The 21,040-nt window shown below is 44.7% G+C and overlaps 1 protein-coding gene across 8 annotated transcripts in view; it reads right to left on the reverse strand.

The window, feature by feature from the left end:
• WBP1L (WW domain binding protein 1 like) overlaps nt 1–21,040 on the reverse strand; it is a 61,601-nt gene that overhangs the window by 18,870 nt on the left and 21,691 nt on the right. For 2 of the 8 annotated variants that reach the window (XM_071563779.1, XM_071563778.1), the window contains exon 1: nt 5,935–6,158. The exons of 5 other annotated variants lie outside the window; for them this stretch is intronic. In XM_071563779.1, the coding sequence (XP_071419880.1) occupies nt 5,935–6,034 (100 nt within the window). In that variant the 5' untranslated portion in view covers nt 6,035–6,158. Of the gene's footprint in view, nt 1–4,772; nt 4,821–5,934; nt 6,159–21,040 lie in introns of those variants that run through there. One more of the 8 variants, XM_071563783.1, reaches the window with a different exon arrangement.

Raw genomic sequence — 21,040 nt, forward strand, 5'->3', positions numbered from 1 at the left:
TTAATTTCCATTGCAAGCAGTATTTGTAATGACGTATTTTACTCATTCTTAGCAGCACTGACTATTGAACTATTGAACTATTACAGAGGGGTTTGGGGTTTTTTTTTGAGGCAGCCTTATGAAAACAAAGAAGGGGGATGGTTTCTTTCCAAAAGCAATTTCTTCCCGAATCGCTGGTGGCTATCACATTCCAGAGGAGGCTTCCCTGCTGAAGGACAGTCTTGTTTTCTTGTCCAGGCAAGCACATCCCTCCCCACCACCCTTTGTTCAGTAACTGTAGATGCCTCCAGGCAGGATTACTAAGCAGGATCTACCAGGGGCTGCTCTCACAGAGCATTCAACTCCATTAGTGCAGAATGTTCTTGTTTCACAACTAAAAAGCCAGAACAGGCCGACCATTATCTACCACCTGAAAAGTCTAAGAGATTCCCAGCTAATTTCAAGGGATTGGCTTTGTCCCATAAATCAGCACGTACTGTAGGATGCACAGGCATCACTGCCTCCCTTCAGATCATCCTAAAAGCAGGTCTGAGAGCTTGGAATCACTGGATCCCTGACACACATTCCAAGGGCAGGAGCTTTCAGGAGGAGGTTCTGCAGTCCTGGAGCCTGAGTTCCCTCCCAGTCCAGTCCAATCCAACAGAAACTATTTGTGAAATATAGTACAGTCTCTTTCTCATGAAGGTTGAGTTGGGAAGACCTCATCTTGGTGTGTTTTGAGAGTCATTTCATATTTGAGATGTGGCAGTTTGGATTAGCTTTCCCACGACAAACTTTATAAAGCAGCTCTGAATAAAAACAAGATTTTTTAAAAACTTATTTTCTTGTTGAAATTTGGCATTTGTGATAAACGCACAATCATACTGGCAACTCTGCCAATAGCACACTCCTGCTTTGCCACATCTGAAGCACCACAATGTCAGTGCCAGGGAAAAAAGCCAATTACTTTCCCTACCTTCCAGTTTAGTATTAGACATTTGCTGGAGGTCTATCTTACAAATTAAAGGTCAAAATCTGGGCACGATCAAGACAGGCATTCAAAGAGGTCTGTGGTTGACTGAGCTGCAAGGGAGGATGGAATAGACCTCTTTATCCTGCTTTTGTAAAGGTTTTCAGTACTAAATGGCTGAGTTTCATACCCATAAATCTGATAAAATTTATTGCATCTGAAGCCAATGTAGGAAATAAAGGTAAATGAGAACTTGATCCACAGTGTTAAGATCATCATAATAAAAGGATCAAGGCACTTCACACTCTTTTACTCTCAAAAGTCAGCAGTTAACCCAGGAACATAGTTAAGAGTGTTCTCTGCTATGTCAGAGAGGAGAAAGACTAAGATGAGCAAATTCCAGGCTAGTGTGGCTGTTTTCCAAGCTGAAAATTAATATGTGCAACGGCAGCAACAAACACTACAGCCCACGCTCAGAAGTGCATAGTTGGCAGAGAACCACCTACAAAAGATGACTCCTCAGTTGGCATTAACCAGGTAACCAAAACCAGCAGTGGCCAGTATCAAGAAATCTAATAACCACTTTAGCTTTTTGCTCTGTCTCCTCTTTCCACAGAAATCCGGTCTCCTTTTCCCTAAATATGAGCACCTTGCATTTATTTGTCCTCCATGTGTCATTCAACCCGCCAGAGTATCTATTTTTCCTTGGTCAAACCCTGACGCTGAGAAACACTTTGAAATGTGACTTGCATTTACTGACAGTAGTTTATAGGCTGTTCCCGTCTGGTAGGACAGCCAGGTTTTTAGATTTAATTTCCTCTTCTTTCCAAACTTCGGTACAGCATTTGTCAAGGTGCTACACAGCAAATTACTATTTGAACTGCAAGAGACAGAGAATAGTAACACAGTGACAGGGGCGAGTAAGGGACTGAATAACAGGCGTAGGAACAGCGGGACACAGAGAAAAGCACAGCACAGGCTGAAGGGAGACTGCCAAAATGGCATTGGCTGAAGGGCAAGACGGGACTGGTTTTAACAGGACTCAGGTTCAACCTGTGACCACTCCAGACCTTCTGGTTTCACGGCTCTCACAGCGACTTGATAATAAGCATCTATTTAATAATAAATAAAAATCCTGACCTAGTTCCTTCACTAATCTCATTATTCGCAGGCAGCAGTCCCTTGCACTCAGTACTGGGCCACACCCGTAACAACCAGCGGAATGGGCTCATGCAAGTGACACTGTCTTCAGAAAAATGTATTTATATATTTTGAGTAACTCACAATCAGTATTTGAACTATATATATTGCTTATGCATCCTGAGTAACAGAATAGAAATGACTGTCAGTATATTAAATATGTCAGAGACAACTCTTTGTTATCCACTATTTATTAGTTCCCACTTGGCTGTTACTCAATCTCACATATCAGACTATCACTAGTGTTGGTTAGCCAAGTGCATCAGCAACAGCTCATGAGAATGCAAAACAAAGCTACCAAAGAAAATGAGCATCTCTGTCAAATAAGGCACTCAAGTGGTAGTAGGTTGAAATTGCTACTGAGAATACTGGGCTGGAATGCCAAAGCTTGCACAGGGTTTACTACAATTGCTGGTGTGCTAGCAGCCCCCCAGCTCCTATTCAGAGTTCATCTTCAATAAAACCTCACTAGATTCTTTCAGAGAAGGACAGCAGGTGGGATCGCAGCAAGGGCAGGCAGAGCTCTGGGGAGCTCTGGATCCCCAGGGCAGCTCAGGACTGACAGACACGCGGCTGAGTCTGCACCGAAGCTTCCAGACTCTCCTGTCTTCACAAACACTAACACTTGTTAGTCCTTTGGAACATAAAGGCAAAAATCCACCATCTGAGCAAGTGTCATGCCTTTAGGTGACTTCAAGTTAACAAAAGCACATAAGATTCCTAAAGATAAAAGTGGCTTTGACTGCTGGGAGTTACTGGAAACTCGGGTGCCAGGCCCAGCCAGCACAACAGGGGATGGATTCCTGTAAGCTTGCCCTATGACAGACAGCTGAGGCCAGCGAATAAATCAGGTCTGGACATTTCTTCCTAAGTCACCCACCACAAATTTTGTTTTGCTGAATATGGAAAAAAAATTGAAATAAGTGCAAATATCCAAAGACTTAAAAGTATAATAAGAGGGAGAAGAATGATGCCTTTGAGCTTCTCAGGCACAATAAAGATCTCCAAACTGGGAATTCTAATCCACAACATTTATTGCTTCACTAATGCCAGCATCAGGAGAATTATATTTAGATCACCATGATTAATCAGCCACAGCAGACCCATCTTCACCCCCAGAGGATGCAGAAACTCCAAGGTTTTATTAACCTTTATCTGAGGAACAAATTGGTTTGTTGCATCCATTTATCCTGGAGAAATACTCCAACAATCTTTAAAGGAACACTGTCCTTTCACAGAGCATGGACACTGATATATTTCAATACAAGCTGGTTTCGGTTTTGTTTATCGCAGGTTTCACTTTCAGACTCCAAGGGCTACAGATTCGTGTTTTAAGCACCACGTGAGACTGTTTTCTTCCTCATGCCTTGCTAGAAGCTTCCCAGTCCCCAGCCCTCTTACAGTAAGGACACTCACTTCTGGGAAATGACAGCTTTGAGGAGGTTGTCTTGCATTGTGTTGTTTTAAACTACCGAACAGCTGACCATGCTGAAAACCTCGAGCAGTCAAAATTAAAACCAAAAAGCTTAGGAGTCCAACATCTTAACTATTTTTTTTCCTTTTACACTTATGCAGTGAACTAGACAAATGTGTTCAAGCTTCCACCTGCAAGCCTAAGAGGAAATGCTCACTTAAAACTGAAAGCCGAGATCCTACACAATCGTGTTTCCTGGGACGGGAGCTTTAAACATCCACATTGCATTGATGACAGAGGGCGCTGACCTGGCTTTTGGGCATTTAAATACCAACCCTGCTGCAACAATAAAAAACCCCAAACCAGACGAACACCTTAACTTTACCATGTGTTCAGCAGTACTACAGCAGTGCTGGGTCCCAACGAAGGGGAGGCAGATCAGGGGAAGCAGCAGCTCAGGACAGTGCAGGGAGCAGAGCGAGGGGTGCCAGTCCCGGGGAGCCGAAGCTCTCGCCGCGACCCTTCTCGTCCTCCTCCCGCAGCTCCCGGGAGGGAACCCCACCCAGCACTCCTTCCTTGAGCCTGCGGGGCACAGCCCGGGATCAGCACCCCTTGTGCTGAGTGAGAACAACAAAAGACATCCCAGACAGCCAAGTGTTTACAGTCCAAGTGTAAACCAAGAGACAATAGAGGTGACGAGATTTCTCACACACTTTAAATGAAACTAACAACACTTATTTTCTGTTCTTTTAGAAGTGTGAAATTTCTGAGTAGTATTTGCATGCAGGACACAATTACAAATACTTACTTAGATTTGATTTTTTAAGACTTAAAGTGATTAAAACTCAGTATGATTAAAACTAAGAAAAGTTCCAGCAGCTGTTTCCCACTATATCCTTCACCAGTGGATAAAAATAGTCAAGAGCTTTGCTCTGTGTTCTTGAGGCAACACCTTTTTTTCCTGCTTCCTGTAAATGCCTCGAAAAGTTACCAGCAAGGAAAACAGTGCCATCCATCCATGAGATAACCAGGTGTTCGCTATTCAAGTAAGTGAGGCCAAATTACACACAACTTCTCCTTTTACACCTTATGAAGCACCTCAATTGCCCGAACAACATCTCTAAACCAAAAAGATTAATTTAACAATAGGAACATGGAGAAAAATCACATCTGTGAGACTCGAGCGTGAGGCAGCAATCTGAGAGTTACCTAAAGCCATTCAGCCTTTGTGCCCGAATTCCCTCTTTGGTTCGCCTCCCAGGTTCTTAGGCAAAGTCTCTTTGCCCTGAGAGGTAACAAGTGACCTACTATTATAGCCATTGCATCAATCACAGAAGGTCATTGTGCTAGAGGTAGTTTCTTATGTAAAACTGTTTTCGGTTCAGCAGGGTGGGAGGAGCTGCATTTCACCAAAACTGAACTGATAAGGAAAAAGAGGCAGCACTGTTTACTCAGCAGTGTGCTTAAGTCCTTTTGCCTTCGTAGCTAAACAACTGAAAGTAGGTAGTTTAAACCATGCTATGGTCCAATCTTGACTTTTTAATTCTAAATCAGAAGCTGCAAGCAGCACTCTGATATCATGCAATGTGTATTTATTGTGGATTACAGATCACAGCAGTGCTGGAAAGTTTACAGTTAAGATTCCCCAACAGACGTGCCTCCTAGACCAAAAAAAGGGTTTGCTCTCTCCGAGCTTAGGAACACATAGTTGGCACCTCTTCCAGCAGGGAGCAGCTGGGCAGTTGCTACCGTTTCTCATTCCATTCGACACTACCAGCTATTAAATTATCCCAAGTTTCTTGTTCAAGCACAAACTCTCTCTGAACAATTAAAAAGTCACCACGCTGGGGCTCACAGCATGTTTCCATTTTCAGTTTGGTGACCTTTGTAGAAGATGAGACACAGAGACATGAATATACAAATGCCTCTTTCTCGTTTTGTTTTTGGTTTTGTTTTTTTTAACTGAAGTTTAACACTCAAAATAACTGCTCGCACAAGCATATGGTTCATTCCGCATGTTTTTAAGCAATTCCAGCAAAATTAAGGACTGTGGAAAGCACCCTCAAACCCAACCAAACAAAAACTGCATAGGAGCACGACACAAAGAGCCGCCCTGCCGCAAAGCCTACAACAACAACAAGGGAGTTTCTACCCTTGGCTCACACTTTTGCTCCTTCCTTGCTAATGAAAAGCGCCTCTCACACAACTGCGCTCCCCGATCACACGCCTCGGGTGGGGAAATGCTGTTTGTATAGTTCCGTTTTGCTAAAGTTAGAAATCATTTCCTTGGAGGTGAGGGGAATAAAAGTAAAAAGCAATCAGTCACATCCTCCACTGGACAAGCAGCTCCCACCGCACCGAAGCCGGTTACCTGTCTGAGACCCAGGAGGAAAGGCATTCTGCAGGCTCATCCTCCACACCAGCACATGGGAAGCCAGGAATTTAAAGCCCCACAGCGACCATTTCCTCATCTACTGTGAGCAACCAGCTCCTCCGATCCTATTTAACCCAGGGCTTCCTCAGCTGGGAATGCTAAGTAAACAGGGTCCTGGGACACTGCACGCACTCGCTGGCTCCCCCTCCTCCTCCTCCCACTCCCGGTGACATATCTCAGACGCAGCCCAGCCCGGGTGTTTGCAAGAGGGAAATGACATCAGGTCGGGCAGCTCTGAAAAAAATAACCAAAAAAAAAAAAAATAGAAAAGCAAAGCACAGAAGAAGCCAAAGCAGTCCTGAACCTCAAGAGAGCTGCGGGGGGACACCAGCCTGCGCCGCAAACGGGACGCTGGCAGGGAGCCCCGGGATGTTGCGGCACTGGGGACTCTGCTAACAACGCTGGCAGGAGCCCACAGCTCCTCGGTGATGGGTAAATCACACTAAACAAAAATAGACACTTCCTCTGTTTCTGGGGAGAAAGCTCGGTTTGCTGCTGTTCGCTGAACAGCCCTGCAGTCCCAGGAGCCACCACCAAGGTTTCCTGAGGACCTGGGTGAAGCCTTCCCAGATCCAAAGCACTCCCATGCCACCTCTGCCTGCTGCCACGGCTCCACATTTTCTGAGCAACTCCTACAGCTCTGTTCAACTCTCAGCCCCTCCTGATAACAGCTGTCCCTCCAAAGAAACAGCAACAACTCCCTTGGTTTTAGAAGGGTCAGGATTGGGCCTCCCCAGGATCAGACAGGTGATGGGCAGAGATTGGAATCCCCCAAGGAAAATGTGAGTAGTCTTGTTGAAAGGTTTCTCATTCTACTTGAGCTCATTTCACATTTTCATGCCAAGGGGCAATTAAGCCTTATAAACAAATTTATCATCCGGTGCCCAGGATGGCATATCTTGTTTGTCCTCCCCCAAGCAAGGAGTACAGCAAGTTCCACAGCGGCGCAGAAGATGACACTGCAGAAGGTAATCTAAATTTAACTCTCTTTTCTATGTCCACTTTGAAAGTTCAGCAACCTCTTTTTTTTTTGTGCTTCTCTTTAATCAGCAGCTGTGCTCGTCTGTTGGGGGGGATGAGGACACTGTCTCCACTCCCTTATGCTTCAGCAGCAGCTCCACAGATATTTGACAGGAGCAATTCCTCTGGCTTTTGGCCTTTTTGGCTTTGGAGCTCAACACATTGAAATACATGATAAGGAAAGGAATATTCATTTTTTTCCATAGTGAGTTCACCAAGTGCCTTCTTAGTAGCAGTTTTAGCAAGAATTTCAGTGCTTCAGAAAAGAGAGAAAACACAGGAATGCTTACAAATGCTAATTTGCAATGGGAGTCAAAAAATAAAGGGGGGCAGGGGGAAGCAGAACAGACACCCCTTCCCCACTCCCAACAGCCAAAGAGCTTGCAGCAGTTATCAGAAAAAGACACCCATTTTGCACATGCCAAGACTGCTCAGTGACCACCTCTGCTGCCTCCTCCCAGCCCAGCCCAGCCAGGGTGGTTTCCCAAATGAGAACCACACTGTGGGTGTCCTACACAGTGTGGCTGTGAGACTATATACAGGCACCACTTACTTTTAAACTAACCTAAAGGCAACATCTAAACTTGCTGTTTAAGGTAAGCACATCTCTGATTTTCCTAAGAGAAAACAGGCACGTAAGTAATTTCCTGGAGGATGCAAAACACAAGCTTTAACAGGCATCAGCCAGGCAATGGGATTTTCCAGCTTTTGTGCTCTTGGATCAAACAGACTCTCAACCTTTGCCTTTCCAATTCTATGGACAAACACCAGGGATATAAAAGGGCAGCTTTCTGTTTTAGTAATCTGTTCTGTGGCCTCACACTGGCCTTTGAAACATCCGATTTTGGCTGTTGCTATCCAAAGCTCTGGACAAGGCAGATCCCAGGGCTGAGCCAATGCAGCAGTTTCTAAATCCCTACTGTCAGAAGGAATCTAACTTTAACCACCCGCCTCTCCCCAGAACCTACTCAAAAGGCAAAGCGTCATTCCAGACCTAAGACAAGTTGTGAAGAGCTATCAAAGGCAGTAACTTAGCAGAAAAGCAAAAGCATCCTAATTTATGTGTGAATTTAGCAATCCTGGAAAGACTGACACAAAAAAGGTGGTTTCCACGCAGGCATTACCACATTAGACTGCAGCAGGAGCAGCCACCCTCTCTCGCAGTCCCTGAGTGACAGCAGCCAGTAACATGCTCCACAACTCTGCTATGGGCGACTATGGAAAAAACCCTGCAGAGGGACAGAAAAAAAAAAGCTTGACAAGGTAGTTCATACCCTTATAAACCCTATTCAACACACTTAGAACCTTTCTGAAACACTCAGGTTCTCCTAATCGTTGCAATTGCTTTGTGTCCAACTGATATCCTTTTACCCCCTCTTCTCTTTTTTTTTAAGTTCTAAGTTCTTGCCTCAAAGCTTTGTCTGGCAGCAACAAGTTTCACAGACAGTGGTTGTGAACAAATAGTTTCTTTCATCAGGAATGAATTCACCACCTTCTAATCTGACTTTCTTATTAGCAGGTGGGAAGAGAAGTCCCCATCCATCTTCTCACCCATTCATTACTCTATACCTGTTAGCTATCTTCTTATAAAAGATATCAATCTTCCCCTATTCTCTTAATCTTTTCCCAAAGCCTTCAGATGCTTTTCAAAACCTTTCTTATTTTCTATTGCTTGGGGGAAATTAGAGCTGAAATAGTAATTACTTTAATGAAAGCAAGAGCAGCTCTAAGGCAGGCTCAGCATGGGCTCACTTCCTTTATACAAGTCTGGAGTTTAAGATCTGCAAAGGCCACAAAATAGTGTGTTTATCCCATATATAATGAACAGAGCAAACACAAGTGTTCACAGTTTCTCCATAGATAACTCTTTCAAGGGCTCTGAAAAGTCAGGACTAATGTCAGGACAGATTATGGGATCTACATTACTTTGAAAATTTGTGGGTTTAGGCAGCTACCAACCATCCTTTTTAGGCATGTCAGTGTGGATGCCACTGCAGAAAAAGAGGGAATAGAGGCCTCCAGGCATTGCCAGCCTGTAGTGCTGTTCTCCCGAACAAGCCATCTGCCCCAAACACGATGTCAAGCAAAGGATGCTGCTCAGTACCTTCACAAACCCAAGACACTGTGCCTTGTGGCCTCAGATATAAGCATGGAACTGAAGTAGATGATAGAAATTGTTTGGGCCATTTTAGAGTCACTTTCCATGTTGGGAGATGCTTGCAAGCAGGTTTAGTAACCCAACAAAGTATAGTGTTAATTTTGTTATCCCTTGAGGAGAAGCTTGACCTTTAGGTGATCCAGTTACGCAACATGATTGGAACAAAACCTGAAGTTGTGCATCTCAAATCTGTCACTCTTGCAGCACAAGGCTGCTCCCAGGTGCTCCACTATTAGAGTCCTAGGCAGGGAGAAGTTCTGGGTGGTGTGTAATATCCCCTCAATTAAACTTTAATATCATGGGTCTACAACTACCTATGTACACAGGTTGACCATTAAGTTGAAACAATTTTATCTAATTATTCTTCCATTTGCCCCAGTGCACTGTGCTACTTTCATGCTGGTAAGAGGAGCATCATTTTTGTTAGTCAACCCACAGCCTTGGGTGCCAGGACTGAGGCTACACAAATCTGGCAGGCACTTGCAACCTCAGTGAGGGTTTCTTTGCCCATCAAGGAGATGGCTCTCATAATAAAGGGGGGGGAAAAGGAAAGAAAGCATAAAAGCAGATCTTTGTTTCTCTAGAATAAGACAATATCCAGGAACAGCAAACTCTCTCTGCCTTGAGAGGAAATATTCTGTAGGGCTCGCCAGCAAAACCAGCATGAGACACTGGGAGATCATCAATGCTGGAGCAGCGATGCAATGCTCGATCTGCCTAGAAACCATTTCTGTCTGGCCACTTGCCCACTTGTCATTGATCCCTGGAGAGTGAAGGGCGACTTCCCCACCGTAACAACACCATCACAGGAACACGATGACTTTTCAATGTGAGGACCAGGTGTCATGGGGTTCATGTAACGTATGGTATTGGCACTGCCTATCTAGAAAGGCATCAACAAATTCCAGAGCACTGACAGCAACAGGTCAGACTGGTAACTTCCCACTACCTATAGGGACCAGAGTATCTACTCTTTTGCTTAGGGAAAAAGTGGTTCAAACCAAACCTTTCAGACCTCTTGTGCCTGTATTGTTTAAGAGTGGAGTAAAGTGGGACCCCCAATTTGTGTGCAGTTTAACTACAAGACAAGGACACTGAGGTCACTTGCATTTACTATTTGTCAGGCCAAACTGACTTAATCATTGTTAGAGAGAGCAAAGAATAATTGCAGGAAAAGACTCCATACATGTTTGGAACTGGCTTATGAGCCAGCACTGCAACCAGCCTGAAAGAACGATATATTTTCATGTTCAGTAAAGCAAAAGGGCTTGCAGTGGTTAGAAACTGACTGTGGGCAGGTCCCTCTTCCTCACTGGCTGTCACTTCTGTCAGCTCAGTGGTTTAGAAGTGCAAAAAACTTTGCAACTTACTAAGTTAAGCAAATAGGGATAGTGCATCTCAGCCTCAGTGCTGTCACCTGTCCTTGTCTCTGAGTAACAGCTTAACCAGGGAGGATGAGACTGCACATTTCAGAACATGCTCAGTGTTGCAGAGAGCCCCAACAGCACTTGATTCCAACTGAATCCCAAAGAGCATTTGTCAGCCAAGCAGGCAAGTGCAAATATGTGCCACATCTCCACCCAAAAACCACGTGTGAGCCCTGCACCCAAGCAGAGTGCATTGCAGAGGAAGCCACCACCCACTCTGTCACCTTGTGTTTCTGTGGGAGCCTGTCCTCTTCACTGCTCCTGTGGGGGTGAAGAAATGCCAACAGTAAAGCACTTCCCTTTGCACTTCTGTACAGCAAGCAATCCCTCCTCTGAAGCTGCCTTCTGTATTAGGCTACCCTAAGAAGGGCACTCAAGAAAGGGCAAGGAGCAGACAAGGGTTGGCTGTGGAGGACATACCCAAGAGGAGTCCTCTCCAACACACATCTGACAGAGGAGACAAAAGTGGCCACATCCAGGCTGTTCCAGACACTCCTACACACTCTGTTGTTCAGCTGTTGGAAGAGTGGTGGCAATGAAAAGTCCAGGCTCTTCCGAGACCAAAACAGTTTTTTCTAAGTGTAGCTTGAAATTTCCAGCACTCAGTGACTTTGTTCCCACTGCTGTTTCCTCTTGGAGGAGGAGATGACAGCACACTATTCTTCACAGCCACAGAGTTGTGGCCAAGCCATGCAACTGGCAAAAGACTGCATGAATTATCTACTTTTGTATGGCCCCTGTTTCAGTGCCCAAGCCTGCTGGTCAAGCCTAGAGGTCTTAGAACGCTTCAAAGTCCTTCACCACTGAGACAGAGGGTGACTAATGGATTGAAAATATGCTATTGAGAAGTGCCACTATCTGCTTCAGTGGAGACAGGGTCCATTCTGCCCCTCTGGCATTCCCAGGTTTTTGGTCACCTGAGATGCCCAAATGAAGACGTCAGGCTTCAGTTTTAGTCTGGAGTGGGTAATGAAGTCACTGGAAAGCCTACTCAGCTTTCTCTAAGCCTGCAGGGAGAGGGAGAAGGAGGAGGGAGTGGGGAGTTCAGCTGTTAAATATTTGATGAGACTGTCTCCAGGAGGACTGGTGTATCCGGGGTGGTACAGGGACACCAGCTTGGCTCCTTGCTTTTTGGCACTACAGCTCTTGTCTTCCTGATGCCCATGTATGCAAACAGGACCTGGGTGACAGCTCAAGGGGAGACGATCTGCTCCAGACAAGGAAGAAGGCACAGTCTGCAGACAGTAACAGGATACCCCAAACGCAGAATCAAGACGGTGTCTGTTCTAGTTTTAGAGTCTTGCACCATGTGGGTACCAAAAATACAGCCTGTGTGTGTCCTTTGGTCACATCATCACAGGGGACAGCATTGTCCCAGAGCTGCTTACCACACAACCTTGATGAAGATCTTGGATGCCCTACTCTTAGAAGTGCTATCTGATTTCTCTACAAATGACAGCAACTCACTATTTTTAGTGCTCATCTCATGTCTGCTTGGCATTTCCCTTGGGCCTTACCCTTGTTTCACAGCACTGGTGCCAGCTCCCACGAAGCATTTTTTGATGCCAGAGGGGCTGATGCCAAGTCTGTCTGTGCTGATGCCAAAATGGCAGCTGGCTTTATTGTGAGACAGGGTTTGCCAAAGCTAACAACACTAGTGCTGGGGTGAGTAGCACTGACTTCAAGGTTTTCATCTTCCTTATTCTTCTCCTGCCTCTAGATTCCATGGGATAATGCTGATGTAATTGATCTTCTGGGCTCCTAGAAGATGGATTTTTTTCATCAGCGTCTAAGTCAACATATGGCAGACAGTCTTAAACGTCCTCAAAGAGAAGGATACTTTTATACATGGAGCAATTATCTGGGATGCAGCACTGCTGCTGTTGAGCCCAGCTACACAGGCCAAAGCCTGCTGCAGATCAGGCAGAGCTGGAACTCTGAGAGCCTCCAAATGTGTTTGTAAAGAACCTACCACAAAACCAGAGAATCTATTGAAGCTAAGGGTGGTTATGTGGTATTTCATCACCAAGATATAACTAAGACAGAAGTCTGAAGCACAAGAAGGTCTCAGCCAAATTGCATCACATCACCATGAGGAAGAAGACAAAATCCAAGAAAAGTGGATTTTTTTGAAAAGTGGCCTTTTACCCCATTTTCACTCTTGCAAGTGCCACGGTGTGAAAAGCCACTTTCAGATAAAATCCAATCTCACACATGAGGCACAGGCATGTTGGTTATGGGAGACACCCACAGAGATATGGTAGATAACACATGTGATTGGCAATCACACACATGCAGAGGCGTGTCATTGGAAGGGATGGTATCCCTGCAAATTAGGAAATACTTTGATATTGACCTCTGCTACTTTTCTTATAAACCTAAACCCCACACCTTGTTCAGAAATGGTGCAGTTGGTTAACCTGACAAGAGGTAAACAAAAGCTTTATCATCACCTGAGACTTTGCCTGGGGACTTCTGTTACGTGTTCAGCGTGGTCAGATCTTTCTGAAGTTTGTTGGTCTTTCCTAAGCTTACATTTACATCTTGAAGAAATTTAGGAAAGCCCACAAAATCCCAGCAGTCTTGTTTTCCACAGCCTGTTTTACGAGAAAGAGGTTCTTTTATTGAGTTCCGAGAATTAAGTTTTTGTTTCTAGCAGACCACCACTTCTATATGGCCCTTACCCTTCTTCAAAGGAACAGCTTTTCTGGGAAATCCTTCAGGGGGAAAAAAGACATCAGCAGCTACCTCCCTCTGAGCACACTGCTGGATAGTATGGTCTGGTAATGTTACACAGCACAGCAGTATCACACAGGTTATGCTGAGGCAAATGTCCTCAGACTGCCCTGTGTACACCCTCAAGCACTTTCCTACTATTCCCCCTGAACTCTTCAGGCCCTGCTGTGGCACCTCCCTCCCCATCAATGAGTGGGTTCTGGGTTGCACAAATGACTGGGTTTGTGGTACTCAATCCACAAACAACTGGTTTTACTGAATCTTCTTTTTCTTAGAAAATACATGTGGACCACAATACGGTATTCCCAAAATTAAAAAACTGTCAATTAACCCAGTGGGCTGTGCAGTAAATAGAGTTTCACAGGATTTCTGTCATCTAGCAGAAACATAAACTCACCTACACTGCTACAGGTAAGGTGAGGCTTGGAGTTTCTGGCACAAGCATGAGGAAAGCCCCTCCACACAGCATGGTATCGCCAGCAAAAAGACAGGAAGACTTCTCTTCCAAATTAAAGGGCACTGAAGAGCACACACAGACAGACAGACAGACACACACACACAGACAGACAGACACACACACACACAGACAGACACACACACACACAGACACACACACACAGACACACACAGACACACACACACACACACACAGACACAGACAGACACACACAGACACACACAGACACACACAGACAGACAGACACACACACACACACACACACACACACACAGACACACACAGACACACACACACACACACAGACACACACAGACACACACACACACACACAGACACACACAGACAGACAGACACACACAGACACACACAGACACACACAGACACACACAGACACACACAGACACAGACAGACACACACAGACACAGACAGACACACACAGACACAGACAGACAGACACACACAGACACAGACAGACAGACACACACAGACACAGACAGACAGACACACACAGACACAGACAGACACACACAGACACAGACAGACAGACACACACAGACACAGACAGACACACACAGACACAGACAGACAGACACACACAGACACAGACAGACAGACACACACAGACACAGACAGACACACACAGACACAGACAGACACACACAGACACAGACAGACAGACACACACAGACACAGACAGACAGACACACACAGACACAGACAGACACACACAGACACAGACAGACAGACACACACAGACACAGACAGACACACACAGACACAGACAGACAGACACACACAGACACAGACAGACAGACACACACAGACACAGACAGACACACACAGACACAGACAGACACACACAGACACAGACAGACACACACAGACACAGACAGACAGACACACACAGACACAGACAGACAGACACACACAGACACAGACAGACACAGACACACACAGACACACACAGACACACACAGACACACACAGACACACACAGACACACACAGACACACACAGACACACACAGACACACACAGACAGACAGACACACACAGACACACACAGACACACACAGACACACACAGACAGACACACACAGACACACACAGACAGACACACACAGACAGACAGACACACACAGACAGACAGACACACACAGACAGACACACACAGACAGACAGACACACACAGACACAGACAGACAGACACACACAGACAGACACAGACAGACAGACAGACACACACAGACAGACACACACACACACACAGACAGACACACACAGACACAGACAGACACACACAGACACAGACAGACACACACACACAGACAGACACACACACACACACAGACAGACACACACACACAGACAGACACACAGACACAGACAGACAGACACACACAGACACAGACAGACACACACACACAGACAGACACACACACACAGACAGACACACACAGACAGACAGACACACACAGACAGACAGACACACACACACAGACAGACACACACAGACAGACAGACACACAGACACAGACAGACACACACAGACAGACAGACACACACAGACAGACAGACACACACGTAACTTCATACAATCAAAGCGAAGAATGAAAGGAAACCACAAGTTTAGCTATTAAGAAAGCTCAATACCACAAGCATTTAAAAGATCATAACACAACAGCATTAAAGACATCACTTTTAAATCCCTAACCAAAACTCTAGGAGAGCTATCAAATCTTAATCTCCACAGTTAAAAACTTCTTTAAACATACAACTTTAGGGAAACAGATACTTCAGAAAACCTCATCTTAAACACAAGACAGGATTTTCTAACTTGGATTGCTGTGTTGCTTAAGATCTCTCTAAGTACTTAGAAGAAAAAAATAAGCAAACAAAAATAAAGAATAAACCAGAATTGTGTATGTCTAAGGGCAGTTTCAAGCTGAGTTTACCCATATCTGTGAAACAGCCTAAAATACCAAGACCTTAAAGCTTAATCTCTCCCCTGTTACAATACTGGTTCTGCTTTGGCCCACACCTTTACCAGGAAGATGAAAAAAGCTCCCCAAAAGGCCACTATTTCTCTACTCTGCCAACAGAGGGGAGATGTTTTGGGACTGCCTCAAACAGGAGGGCCTTCAGAAAAGCATTATCTACCTAATGCAGAGCTCACAGACAGAGGTTTCCAGGTTCAGATAAAGTTGGTTTGATCCAGGCATACAGGGCAAAAATTCCATGCCTCCCATCACCAGCTCTGCCATCCTGCTGCATTTTCCCTCTGAGCAGCTGTTTTCCCTAACCATAAAATGGAGATAACTGCCTGAAAGTTGTTTCAGATATTACAATCACTGGACTCTGAATACAATTAATTATTATGCCTCCTATGCCTTGCAGAAGTGCCACCAGTTACCAAAATATTTCCTGTTGGGCTCAGCTCGTCTCTGGGCTGCCCCAGGTTATGTAAGGAACAGGCAGCTGGGAGGAAACGATGTCCTAGTGTCGTGTTTCAGCATTGCTCTGGCATTACAGTTTGCACTTTGCTTAAGCATTAAAAGCACTGGTGGCACCTCGAATCACATCCAGGTTCAAAGTTTCAGGGCCATACCTGCAGGCCAGGCAGCTTTGCCCTTCCAAGGGCAGATACCTCCCTCCAGCACCCTGTGGTCTCGCTCTCTTACTTTGCTGGTATCTGTGTCCCTCAGGTCCGTGCATACCGTGTGCTCCCCTTGCATACATAGGCATGCTCATTTCACACAGTGCCCAGTCATTAAAAACTTCATTCAGTTTTATTTTGAGAAGAAACGCTGATAACCGTAGCCTGCCTTTATGTGTATTATCTTATCCCAACTGCTGTAATTTCCATTAGTGCTTGTTCTACTGGCAGATAAAGCAAACACTCCCTGGCTGAGCCGGGCTGGAGGAGGACAAGGTGACCCACATGTTTTCTTTACCTCTTTCACACATTTTTCTGCAGCAAGGTGGCAGCTGCTCAGGGAGAGGAAGGCCAAGCCCTTGCCTTCTCCTTGCTCAGGTCTGGCTCCCAGACATTCACTTGGCACAGAGCGCAAAACCAATGCCCTCTTACTCCTGCAACCTGAAGGGAAGTTATAGCCAGGTGGGGGTTGGTCTCTTCTCCCAGGCACTCAGCAACAGGACAAGGAGGCACAGGCGCAAGCTCTGCCAGGGGAAATTTAAGTTGGAGATCAGAAAAAAATTCTTTCCAGAGAGAGTAATCAGGCATTGGAATGGGCTGCCCAGAGAGGAGGTGGATTCCCCATCCCTGGAGGTTTTTCAACTGAGATTGGCCATGGCCCTGAGTGCCATGATCTGGTAAAGGGACTGGAGTTGGACCAAGGGTTGGACTTGATGATCTTGGAGGTCTTTTCCAACCCAACCCATTCTATGATTCTATGATTGCTTTGAGTTCTCCCATAGCATAAACCAAGTAGTTCATATGTACATGTATATAAAAAAAAATCAAACCAGATAAAAACCTCATTGACATCCTACCTTTTTACAGGAAAGTAATCGGTGCTAATTAGCGTGACTACAGTAAACCAGTAAATTTAAAGGAAAAAAAACACCAACAAAATCACCCCCAAACCCCAAACTATTAAAAGTCAGTTACTTTCTCCTTCAAAAGGTGAACAATATACATGTCATCCTCAGCACCCAAAAAGCTCCAAGACCTGTGGGTGACTGTTGAATGAAGAAACTCTAAAGCAAGGAAATATTTTCCATTTTTAGAAATACTCACTTCTGACACATCGTAGGCTCCTACAGTAGTATTTTTCCCCTGAAGGATGTAATTTGGGGAGCAGGAATTCTGAACATCTCCTTTGGAAAACCAGGACAAACCCTCATTTCCTGGAAACAAGGGAGAAAACTGCCCACCAGTTTCATTTCAGAGCCCCAACCTGCACCTTGTAAAGTTAGCAGACCACTGAAAGAGACATATCCCAAGTAAAAATACATAAGCAACTTAGGGACAGACAGCAGCATTTGTTGAACAGGATTTAATTACGGATTTAATTATAGACTGGCCATCAGACTGCCCTCCTTTCAGCACTTATTCCTTAACAGAGGCTTCAAAGTCAGGGCTATGTGAAAATGAAAGATGCAAACCCAGAGGCACCAGGCTGTCAAACTGCTTTGGGAATGATTCACTGCACCCAAAGCATCAACATTTCTCTAAACTATCCTGACTGCAATCACTGCTGTCCCCTTCTGCCTCAAAAGGCAACATGCTCCTGTGCTCAATGCCCTTTAAAAGTTAGAAAGTTTTTTCCTATTACTATTAACTCAGGCCTTAGTGCAAGATAAGGCAAAAATTTCTTCTCCACTACAAATGAGACAACTGATCATAGGGATCTTCTTAACTTGGCTCACCTGGAAAATTGTTCCATTCCTCCGTAAGCTGCTTTCAGAAGACAAAAGAAGTCTTTTTTTCCTAGACTACAAGGAATAAATCATGGCTTTACTGCTGTTCTCAGTCTGAAACTTAAACTCATCTTAAAATGTGGGACCCAAAATGGTGCACATCACTTAATATCATGGAGTATTACAAAATGCCTGTATAGGGCACTTCTATTTAACATCACTAAAGATTTGGTGTTTTTTTCTGAAAGAACTACGCTCAATTTCTGATCCAAAATCCCAGATTATTTGACTTTTTCAATTCACTAAGTATTCTGCTTTTTTCCTTCAGGAAAAGTAAAATAGGCTTCAGGCTATTTCTTCAAGTTGTTCTGTCTTAAAAAACACACACAACCCTCCATCTGCACCTCCAGTGCTTTCTCTTTGTCTCCCAAGCTGTTGGCACAGAGGCAAAACAAACCCCTCCAGGATCCCACCCCAGACTACTCCTTAGCATACATTCATGACTTAACAGACCTACTCTATTACTATTTAATCCTGAACACAGATCCCTACTCAGCATCCCACAGCCAATGTGCTGCCTCTCAGACGGGCTGTAAAACATTCACTGAATTAACCAAATTAAATTCATCAGTCCCCTCCCCCACACACCTCTCCCATGAGGCTGTTCCTGATAAATCCACACTGCTTATTTCCTGTTGCCTTAGAGATGCTTATAAAACCTTCAGGGATTTATTCTTGTACTTCTGCTAGAGTAAGACTGAAGCACTTCACCATTTTCTAACTTTTTCTTACTATTTTCCTTTAACCTGACCCCTTTACATTCAGTATTTATTTTAATGTGTGTAGATTTACAACCAGGAGTTTGTGCACATTCTCTTTTTTTTCCCCTCCAGAACAAAAAGAACAGGAAACCCTTTCAGTCTGTGTCAGCCACCAAGTTACTGTTCACTCATTTCCCTCCTTACATTTTAGATCAATACGTTTTTTCTTCTTTTTCACATCCAACACTGTTTGCAGAACCTTTTCCTAAGCCTTGGTGTTCCTTGCCAGCTGCAACACAATTTTTACATCAAAAGTGAGTTATACAAACAGCAAAATCTTTACTGTCCCTTCAGTTTCAGATGATTGAAATTAGTAGATGGTTTTAAGACTGGCAAAAAAAAAATGAAGATGGTAATAAATTTCAGGACCCTTTAAAATTCAGGCCTGGCATGAGAAACTAAAATATTAAGAAATTTTAACACATATACCACCCCATTTGCAGAAAGGAGTTGGCATAAACTGACAGCAAGGCTTTATCTTTTAGTGTCAGCACACAGTGGACTATTTATTGCAGTCTGAGCTCACACTGAGTTGAAGTCACCATGAGGAAAAACAAGTGACTACCAAAAATGTCGCAAAACTCTTGGGAAATCCAAAGCAAAGCAAAATCAGCTAAAACAATATTTTGTAAATGTAGAAACTTATTAGTGAAATGGAACTTCATCTGACAAAGCAAGCCAGAAGAACCAGTGGCATTCAGTGTGTCCACCACGCACCAAAACTGATGCTCAGAGACGCCTGAAGGATTCAGGTTGGAACCAGACCCGTAACAGAAGAATGAAGCAGCTCTGCTGTCAGACAAAGCACACTGCACAGGGTTTAATTCTCTAGCATGCAACTAGTGTGTGCTTGAGCTGTGTAGTTAGAGAAAAGTCTCTGAGCTGTTATTATGCTGTACAGCCGTGTGGCCCTGCACGGCTGAGCCCCTGCACTTCTCCTTCCAAGGCAGGCTGGAGGAAGCGAACCCCGCTGCTGCTTCCCCTTCAGCTGGGGCACTGCTGTCAGACTGTCTGCAGCACCTTCCAACCGCCCCAGGGACAGCCAGACCACCAAAAACTCAACACACTCATGCAGAATGCTCCTTTCTAAACTCCCCCAGAGCAGAAAGATGCACCAGGGACTCCTACAAACTGCAACTGGCTTGAGAGTGTCTCCCACTCACAGCAGCTCTCAACAGATTCCCATTCACATCCTCCACTTTTTGACTCTCATCTACATGACCTGGAAGAAATTTTGATGCATGTGGATGCCAAGGATGTCCCTTGTGAGTTGCAACCTTAGGTATGAGAAATGCCACAAGTCCAAGGTCTGACTGAGAGCCCAGATCTTGCTGTAATGTGTTAGCTCTGCCACAGTCACCCTGCCAGGTCTATAAATCTCAATATTTCACAAAGTAAGAGTGGAATCTGAAATAAGATTAGTTTCTGAAGGACAAGCTGGTGGTCTAGAGGTTTGGTTTTATTTCAGAGCATTGCCCTAGCTCAGCTGACCACACAAGCAAGAGCACGGGCACACAGGCTGCTGCTGCACCCCTGCAGATGCCAAGCACTCAGGACTGGCAGTAAATGTTAATGCCAGAACAAAAGACAAGACAGTGTTCCCAAGCACAAGAGTCCCCCCTCCTCACACCCAGTTTTACTTGGACTGTGTCTAGGACTAAACAGCCAATTTTTCATAGCAGACACAGTTTTATTCTTGGGGGAAAAGAATGTGGTGGGTCAGACCTCTCAGAGACATTCTGGCATCTTTAAGTATGGTCAACACTCCCCCCTGTATCCCCTTAAGACTTACTAAGAATTAACAGAAATTAAAGAACTCCTCTATTTAATAGCACAGAATCAGACATTCTGTCAAGATCTGAACACTTTTATCATGTTTATTCCCAACACAACCTGGCACTCAAAAGCATTCTTGAATGTGTACGGTTTTCAAACATAATCTACAAACTCAGCCAGTCAGCAAAAACATGAAAATCCAACAACCAAAGGAAAGGGCATTACCCAGTATATTCCCCCCACATATAAACACTACGAGAAC

The sequence above is a fragment of the Pithys albifrons genome, chromosome 9 (assembly GCF_047495875.1).
Source record: "Pithys albifrons albifrons isolate INPA30051 chromosome 9, PitAlb_v1, whole genome shotgun sequence".
Classification (NCBI taxonomy): domain Eukaryota; kingdom Metazoa; phylum Chordata; class Aves; order Passeriformes; family Thamnophilidae; genus Pithys; species Pithys albifrons.